Source organism: Malurus melanocephalus, unplaced genomic scaffold (assembly GCF_030028575.1).
Source record: "Malurus melanocephalus ecotype Western Australia unplaced genomic scaffold, MMel_1.1 scaffold_1215, whole genome shotgun sequence".
In the NCBI taxonomy this organism is placed as follows: Eukaryota; Metazoa; Chordata; class Aves; order Passeriformes; family Maluridae; genus Malurus; species Malurus melanocephalus.
Genome location: NW_026624447.1, coordinates 28,208 through 37,985, shown reverse-complemented (window position 1 = coordinate 37,985; position 9,778 = coordinate 28,208). Strand labels below are relative to the sequence as shown.

The window sequence follows — 9,778 nt, the reverse complement described above, 5'->3', positions numbered from 1 at the left end:
CGCAGCCGCCTCTGTGACCCCCATGTGATGTTCGCATAGTAAAGTGGGCTGTCCCCCTCAAACACTTTGGAAAGTTACAAGCTGGAGTTGTTGGATCGCGTGTTTCCCGATGTCTCCTGCTCTCCCTGCCCCTTGCCCACACTTTGTCCTCTTTTAGAGCCGTGCCAATCACCAAAAAACAAACGCGCTGTGGGCTCGGCCTCAGCTCTGCRAAATAAGGTCAAAGGTTGGTTTTGTGTTCTGCAAGTAAATGGAATGGGTATTGCTCCTGTGCTGTCACTGCAGTGTTAGGAACTTTGTTTAGAAAAAAAATACGTTTAAAGGCAAATTCTTACTACATCCTCATTTTGACAAATGCAAGAAGATGAGAAAGACCAAAGCATGAAATAGTCCAATTATTGTCGGGGAAGATGGCTTATAGAATTTAAAGAAGAAAAGGAAAATGACTATATAGGTAACAAAAGTGTTTATAGATGTCYGTGTTATTAAGTCTTAGAAATATTAAATCTCTTTCTTTTCCAGGTTTAAARCCTCCTCATTGGCACTCAYCTGAATGTACAGCAAATGCAGAAARTACTGAAGACACTCTGAGGCTGCTTTTGGAGACAAAAGTGCTGTCATATTAGTGATAACATTCCTTTATGTTGGCATAATGTCCAAGGAAAGTAAGGACTTCTTGAAGGCGTGACATAAAATAGCATTTTTAATCCCTTATCTTCACAGCTGCTCTATCATAGTGAAGCAAGTCTGGTTTATTGGAAGAGCTCATTCTAGGAACTTAATCTTTAAGAAGTTACAGCAGGGTTTGCACAGCTTCTTGGGAAATCTGAATAGACCTGCATAYGCCTCTGGCACATTTACATTCATTTTTCTCTTGATTATCTCAATCTTCTACTTTGCACAATGGTTACTTTSCAGCAAAAAATTTTACACTTGGTCAAGTGTTTCAGAAGACAATGGCCTTTATTTACCAGCTCTGAAAGGACTGCTGTGTGTGGAGCAGACTGCATGYTGATGGCCTTACAGCTGTCCATGGCTGAGGTCAATAAACAGGTTAGCATTCTTTTCATCGTGTTCTTGGTACACCTCAGACTTTGTTCTCTCGCTGCATTCCAACTTAAAATGCTGTTTGGCTGCTTGTTAAAACAAGGTGTGTCTGAGGGCTGGATGCAGCATGGCACTGAAATCAGTATGATTAAGTTAAAATCAGTATGATTAAGTTAAAATCAGTATGATTAAGTTAAAATCAGTATGATTAAGTGTGCCTTGAAATCAGGGTTTAGAGAAAGGAACTGCAGGACAGAGGTGAGGATGGAAATGCTCTGCATGTGTATTTGGGCTCCTAATTTCAGATGCTAGAGTATTTCTGCGGATCGTGTAACTTTGTTTACTTCCATTCAATGTTTCTTTTGTGCTGKAGAGCAGGGTGGGAGAACGATGGCATTTGGTGCATCTTTTTGTTCTGAGTGCTCCGAAAATGTTTTGGAATGGCACGAGAAGAACATAAGCATAAAACTGATCTGGTGTGGTCTGTCCCAGTTCACTCTTGGCTGCTGCTCTTCCTGACACTCCTCAGGTGAAGACCTCAGGTGTATAGAAGTTGTGAATGTGTGCCCAGACAACAGGAATTCTGTGGTTTCCTTTGTGGGTGTGCAAGAGGTGCCTGACAAGTGGTGAAGGGGAGGAAGTGTTTATGAAATGAGCTCGGTGGCTTGGCAGAGCTGGAGGGTGTCTGGAACACACCAGAAACAGCTGCAATTCACAGTCAGGCCTTTACCTGCATCTCATGTAAAGAGAACTGTTGGATTTTCATTTTAACAGCCTCAAGATACCTTTCTTAGGGCAATGAACTTGATGAAAGAAAAGACCTTTGTTGGAAGACTTACTCAAATGTTGCATAGTAAATCAAACATGTAGTGCAAAGTTTTAGTTTAAGAAAACCAAAACAAACATACCAAATAAACAAACATACCAGAAACAACGAAACCACATCAAAATGTAAACCCCAAGCCAATAAAAAACCTGAACAAACAGAAAGCCTGCTTCAGTTTGTGCATCAAAAAAAAAGTTGTAGTCTAAAATTTGCGGACTGGAGGTATCTGTTGTCTAAAGATTAARTATAAAACTGATGAAGTCATTCTCCAGTGTCAGAAACATTACAGCAAGGATATGAGAATCCCAAGGTATTACATCTGTACTTCATAGAATGTCATAGATTCTGGCCAGGGGCCTGGTGTCCGCACAATATCTGCAGGTAAATGTAAGTAAAATGAGAAAATTAGCGTGCATCAACATTAATTCTTGGAGAACTGATAAAAGACAATAATGCCTTGACAATAAGGCAATAATGTGGAGGCGATCACTGTTGTGATGTTTGTTGTGATTCTCAAAGGAAAACTACAAACAATTTTCCCAAGCCAGCTCTGGGAACKAAACTGTTTTGTTCTGTTGGATGTCAAAACTTACACACATGAAAGGTTTTGGCTCATTGCTCCTTGTTTTCCTTACAATAAGCCTTCTTCTTCTGGAGGTAATTAGTTTATTCTACTTTTTCCTTTTTTTCCCTCTGAATAATTTAACTGCTTTCCCATACCCTTTCCTTATAGTTACGTTGTGACTATAAATTATTGTTTCATGTATTTTTGTTTTGCTTTACAGCTGGAGTTGTTTTAACTGTGTTAAAACTCTTGATACTTAACTCTTGAGGATTCTTCCCTAGCTTATCAATAGGATTTTCTCCCTCCCACCCCTTCTCTATGCAGATGTCATTTTGAGGGGTAGAAGAGGAAGCAAGGAAGTTTTTTTTTTGTTTTGGTTTTTTTTTTGTTTTGTTTTGTTTGTTTCTAACCAGCAGGGTTCTGAATTTTCAATCTTGTTTTTATTACCCCTGTAGTTGATAGTGTTGACTTGAGAAAGTGCTGGTTTGTTGTTTGGATGATAAGTACARTTTATACTTTGCCTATTCCATCATTCTGCTTTTGCAACTCCTGTTGTACAGATCCATCTCTGGTCCTCCTTGAACAGAGAATGCTTCTCCTCTGTTGGGCCCTGGTGCTTTTCCCCTCAGCACCTCCACTCACCCACCCAAAAAGGAAAGTGTTCAGTACCCATGCCAAGTAATAGAATTTTATTTTTGAGCTTGGGGTGTTGTGTGTAGCTGCACTGCTTCTGCCCATTGCAGTGTAACAGCTCTCAGATGTCCAGGCACTTGTGGTCACAGGGATGAGTTTCTCATTCATAGTTGTGTTGCACAGCACTATCAACATGATGAAAACTTATTAAAAAGTGCTGCTTCATCCTATCTTGGTGTGCTTTCTGTGCCACAGTTTGGGAGCTCCTCTGCTGTGGGACAGTGCAGGAAAGCACTGGAGGCTGAGCAGGACTGGAGGTGACAGCAGTGCAGAATTGTCCAGCTCAAGGACAAAGCCACAAAACAACACTGCAGCCTGGGAGTGTGCCTGGAAAGAGCTAAATCAACAYAGGGCTGGTGGTTAAACACAGCAGACTTTACACACATCCCAAAAAGCCAAAGTTTGGGGAGGTGGAAGCCAATGTATTGATGCTGAAATGGGCAACTTTCTGTTTTTTGCAACAATTTTCTGTCAAAATAGAAATGGATTTGCTATGTAGTCAGGACTAGAAAACCTGCAATAGCTACAAAATACTAAAACACGGTGTCTTTAAGCATGAGATGYTGACATTGGATTTCAGGCATTGTAAGAGTCCCGAGGAAAGTTAATATATTGCACTRCCAGGAAGGAAAGATGCTTTATAATTCCTTATTGGTTCTATTCATGTGGAATCACACACTTGCCCTGCCTGTAATAGAATGAAAGCAGGGCACTTTAGCCAGTTAACAAATGCTTACTGCAAAACACCACATTGTTTTTTAAATGAGTTTTGAAATCAGAGACTTGACAAATTGACTGTGTAAGTAATGGAATATGCCACCTTAGTGAATGCCTAATTGCAAAGGTTAATATCTGGAATGCAATATTATTTGGATTTAAAATATTTTTGCAGCACTAATATAAACTTTGCTAATCTCTGCAGGCCCTTGATCTAGTGAGGAAAGGTTTTGATTTATTAGATACCTTATGAAGTTGTACTTTATACTCCTGGTGGATTTTGATTCAAAATAAAGTGAGGAAACAAAWTTTTTTTCTCATCTACTGCTGCTTTGATCTGCTTAAATTGAGTTATAATATATATTTAATTTTTTGAGGGGCTGAAATGAAAATCTGGTGTTTTTCAGGAAACACATATGCCATTTTAATATTCTGTGATATGTGGAATAACATAAGTTCATAGTACTGATCTATCATAATCCATGCACAAATTAGAAGGCAAGAGATTACCATGGAGCTAATATGTGTGAGTGTTCCTTAATTGTCACTCCTGGTTCTTTGCCTRCACTGGYTGACTTTCAGGATTTTGGAATCAGATATTTAACCAGGTCCATTGASAAAGTTGGGCTAAATATGGCAGAGCCCGAAGAAGGGAATCATGTGGGCAGAAGCAACTTAAATTATTAGAATTCCTCATGTTTTTATTTAGTGTTGTGTTCAGTTGCTAAAGGTGTTTATCAGCAATGAATTTGCTTAATATGAAAATGTCATGAAATAGAATTTAGAATTAAGCCTTTGCTGTGGACAGGAGCCATCTGCCATTATGGGCAATGCAAAGCAAGGCTTGTTCCTTGATCAGAGGGCGTGCAGATTGTGTTACATGGTACATCTCTGCCTTGGTGGGTTTTTTATTTTATTTTTTTATTTTTTTTTCTGCCATGTATTGGGGAATGTTTCAGATACCAGTAGTGTGAACAAAMGTTTATCAGCAGGAAGTGAGGACTGGTAGTCAGTTTAAAAAGCAGGGTATGGACAAAAATGAGGAGTCAAATTGTGAAAGAGAAGGTGGTGAGAGCGAGTAGCTGCCTTCTCCTCCAGAGGGGCACGTGGAACATAATTTATTAGTTTTGACAGGCAGAGTGTAGTCTAAACTCTATAATTAATGCTAATTATAATATTAGTAACCGATGTGTACATGGCTTTAATGTATTTATTAGAACTATATAACAACACTATCAATGTTATGCTAAAGAATAACTGTATTAATGTGAAGAAAATAGTTTGGGGTTTTTTTTGACATATTTTCCCAGTTTACTGCTTGAAGCAAGGTAAGGGAACTGTATTTACTGCCTTTGGGAAGTAAATGCCTGCCATGTTGAAACTGTTTCTGCAAATAAAGAACTTAATGCAAGAAGGAGCCCTGCAATATTCAGCATATTTTCTCATGAGTACAAGCCTGGTATTTTAAAGATCAGAAAAAAAATACTGGCAGAATATAACAAAATTCAAGTGTAAATACAACACAGTGGAAGAACTTCAGCTATGAATAAGAAKGTTTTTGTTAAATTTAGATTATAATAAATTTTCAGATATATATGCAGTTTTAAATTTAGTTTTAAAGCTATGCTGAATATAAAACTTTTTTTTTGCCTCTGTTAGAACCATGGAGACTTCACAGTATCACTYAGTGATGTGTTGGAAACTTGGAACTATTTGTTGCATGACAAATTGGGATTATCACATGAAAACATGAAAGAACCTGAAAATTATGCTGATGTAAAAAAAGCCTATCATGCCTTCTTAGCAAGAAGCAATATGTTAGATCTAATAGACATATCCCAGAAATGCTCTATTCTTGGACTTGTAGCTGAAGATGAAAGCATATCCCCAGTAAGTATTATGTTTGTTTGACCTCTTACATTGTTTTGGCATATTTTTGGTTCCAGTTATGGATTTGTAAGGATCTAATTATACACAGGAGCTCTGGATTATCCACAAGTTACTTTGTTTTTCTATTGGGGAAACACTTGAGTTTAAATAACTAAATATTTTAAAGAGATCTTAAATTCACTCAAAAATTATTTCTCTCTGTTGTACTGCTGTGTAGTTAAGTTCTTACAACCCTTCTATGAATAAATCACTCCTTGGCCTAGATTGAACTGAAAAATAAACTGTAGAGATTAGATAAAAATGGAACAAAGCTTAGTAATTAACATACTAGGGAGTTTTGGTTGTATGTTGGTGTAGAGCCAAAATATTTTTAATGATTTTGAAAACACCACGCTCTTTAAATAAAAACTTCTGTATAATATATGTATTTGCGTGTTAGATTTTTTTTTCCTGAAGTTCCATTTCAGCCACTCAGTCACAGTTCTGGGGTAGCTTATTGCAGGTCTTTTGTTTGTTTGGGGTTTTTTATTATGTTTGTTTTTCCCTCTCTCTTTTCATCAGGAAGATGGGGAACTCTCAGGGAAGGGTGGGTTAATGAACTCTTCCTAAACTTGGCATAACATATTAAATGTTCTCCAAAATGTAAGGAGTGGCTTTTAGTGCCAGTGTATAAAGTAAATATTTCAGATAATTTCTAATTAATTTGAATCTTATACCTCATTTCTCTATTAGAACAGTCGTTCTTTTAAAGACTAAGACCAAAAGTAGACTACAAGGGCTGTGCTAACCTCAAATGCTAGCCAAGTGGCAGAGAGGTGGGTTTACACCAGGTTTTAAAACATTTAAAATTTTYACTTACTAGTCATCTTCATAGTTAAGTTAATTCTGATCTTTTGATTAAAGGTCCAACTTTTGGAATTTATTTCTGGTATRATGAATGCACAAGAAAATAATGGCTCTGCTCTTTCTACTCCTACACACGTCAACAGACAGGGCAAGGAGCATATGAAGGTAAAAATATTGAAAAGATGAAATGTAACATAGTTCAATTTTTCAGTTATTGTTTTTCAAATATGTCTGGGTTAAAAAAAATAGAATCTGTGTATTCAAACTGTGCATCTCTTGAGTRTATTGTAGTGTGTTTGGGGCTATGTGCTGAAATTTATATTCTGGAGGASAGTTCAGAACAGCAGGCACTTGATGTAGACTTCATCTGCATTGAAGCACAGGGAATAAATTCTTCTGTCGCTCATACATTGTCTTAACTAAGTCTTAGATAAATGAATTAATCTCCATTGATTTAATTTTATTAGCTTGTACTCCCTTACCTATGGAAGAAATCTGAACAGTAGTGGTAGCTGTGGCAAAGCAAATATTTGCCTTGAGATGGATATCTGTGAGATATAAATATAAATTTATAGCCAGTTTTAATAACTGGAGATCCACCCTCAAACACCTTGTGAATATTCAAGTTCTGTACATGCAATTCTAACTTATTTATCGTGTTTGTTTTCGTCAAGACTTCCAGAATCCTCATGCATTTTGAAATGATGAAAGGTGAATTCTTACTCTTCCAAAAATCACATCAGTACGTGTCTAATTATCTTTAAAATAAAATGGAACATAATTTAGCAGCAGGATGTTTTATTTGTATGATGTTTTCTCATGCAGGTGACAACCCTGGCAAAGAAGGCTGTCTGTTCTTATTTAAGSCTTTTGGTGAATTCTAAGGATGATCTGGCATTGGCTCATATTCTAAATGTTCCTGACAGAGGACTTGGTAGAGAAGCCTTCACTAGCCTGAAACATGCCTCACAGGAGAAGAAAATGTCCATTTTCCTGGTATGTGTGTCAAATGAAAGCTCCTGGAGGTCAGAGTCAATGGAGTAGATCTGTAAACAGAGAATGTGGCTTTCATCTGATAGGATTTCAACGCTGGTGTTTGCAAGCCAAGCCAAATACCAACATGGACGTCATTTTCTAGCTAGAAAGACAATAGGTTCTATGGGAAGAAATGGTGCTTATTTGGCCATGAAATCTCAGGATGAGAGATAATCTGTGTGTGTATCCTGAGRGTTCTTAAATGGGCTCTTGGAAAAAAGGCATTGAGACTGTTCGTCCTAAAGAGTGACTGAAATCCTGGAAAGGCTTGCTGTCTTCAACATGAATATAAGATAATATAATCATAAGATTTGAGTATACATTATTAGCATCTCTGAAAATTGTAATAATGCTGAGGTCAACTTTTCTATGCTTATGTTAAAATTGTCCTTAGGTCTTACACAACCCTCTGAATAGAAGGGGAGTATTTTTTGTGAGGCCTGCAGGAGCATTTGAACAGCCACAACAATAAAAGAGTTCTGTACCCTGTTYTAGTAAGCTTTTGTCCTGAGCTTTCAAAAGGTTGATGGAAATACCAAATTAGCTGGGTCATTTTTACTTTGGCTTGTTTTCCTTTTTTTAATCCTACTGTACTATTTAAGTATTAATCTTACAAATGTTGATGGTGAGATGTACAAAGTTTGCAATTCAGAGGCATTGTATGGATTGCAGGTAAGTTATTTCTGCTGTCAGCCAGTTGTTTCACAGTTTGCAGACCTGTAGGAGAGGCTCACTTCACATATTTCTACAGTTTGATATTTCTGAATGTTTCTCCTGATAGATGGCAACATCTTTTATCCGGACCATAGAACTTGGAGGAAGAGACTGTGCATCTCCTTTGTATGATCCTTTAAGAGCCCACGTCAAAGGGCTTTCCAACTTSGTTAATTTTATTGACAAGCTGCAAGAAATCGTTGGTGAAATCTTAAATACAAGGTAATAGATCTTTCTGTTACATTTTGTCTTGCTGAGCATCTCCTTTTCTTGTGCTTGTGTTCCAATGAGGAGGAGCAAAAGAAAATCAAATRATTTACTTATTAAAGAATTATTTGCTTAATTTTGGAAGTCTATTATTTCAGTTTCATTTTGTCACACTGGAGATCTTAAGAAACTTGTAATTGCATAAAATACAAAGTAGCCAGATAAATGCTGGGTCATTGTGGGATACACGTTGATAAGAGGCTTTCTGGATCTGTCTGATTCCTTTGTTTTGGAAATCCAGTAAACGAATTGAAGATCTTGGACAGTGGTGGGAAGTGCTTAAGAATATTTTGAACTTAGTAGGAGATATTGCACAACCAAGCATCTGCTAACTTATGGGGAAATAACAAAAATGTGTTTCTCATCTCCCTTTTGTTCAGCTGAGAAAGTGAACAGTAGATGAGGTGAATGAAGGGGAATCTGTCAAACAGAGTGGAAATTTAATGAAACTGTGATGGTTTGGTTCAAATATGGCACTCCTGATAGTAGGAGAAATGGAAAGACAAAATGAACTTGGATAGTTTTGAGGTGTATTCACTGAGGAGACTGAACATTCTTACAGATCTCTTGCATGTTGAAATTGTTTGCCTCTCTTCATTCTGTAGATACCTAAGATYAGAGGAAGTCACTAATCTTTCMARAATCWGTGGCRTRAATGTTCCTTAACATTTGGGGGTACTCTAGAAGTTATCATGCTRAAACTATTTATAGATTTGTACATATAATACTTGGACAATGTTGACAGAGTAAATGGAGAACTTGGATGTTCTACTTTTTTGCACCCGTTTCTTGACAAGGAATGTATCAGTGTTGTATTTGTCACTGAAATAGATGATTATTATACACCTTAGCATCTGAAAACTCTTTCCTGTTGCATAAATGAAAAACTACAGTGCTAACCTGTATGGAAACCCTTTTCATTTTGACCAGAAGAACTTCTGAAATTACTTTTCCCAATTTTGTTTAAAAACCCTTGTGACTTCAAACCGAGCGACAGAGGGCCATTTGTCACATTGGTTACGGTGTTTGGTGTTTGGTGTGGGGCACGTGTGGGGTGTATATACCTATGATGTGTACCATTAACATCCCCGCTGGTTTTGTAGAGTGGCAAAGTTGGGAGGTTTTGTGGAGCAGCACAGTTGGGAGGTTTTGCAGAGCAGCAGAGTTGGGAGGTTTTG

At 37.4% G+C, this 9,778-nt stretch overlaps 1 protein-coding gene across 1 annotated transcript in view; it reads left to right on the top strand.

The window, feature by feature from the left end:
• Positions 1-180: 180 nt before the first annotated feature.
• PARPBP (PARP1 binding protein) overlaps positions 181-9,778 on the top strand; it is a 33,054-nt gene continuing 23,456 nt past the window's right edge. Inside the window, exons 1-5 of the mRNA XM_057387431.1 lie at positions 181-1,053; positions 5,508-5,738; positions 6,642-6,749; positions 7,410-7,580; positions 8,401-8,555. Of these exons, the coding sequence (XP_057243414.1) occupies positions 904-1,053; positions 5,508-5,738; positions 6,642-6,749; positions 7,410-7,580; positions 8,401-8,555 (815 nt within the window). The 5' untranslated portion in view covers positions 181-903. The remainder of the gene's footprint in view (positions 1,054-5,507; positions 5,739-6,641; positions 6,750-7,409; positions 7,581-8,400; positions 8,556-9,778) is intronic.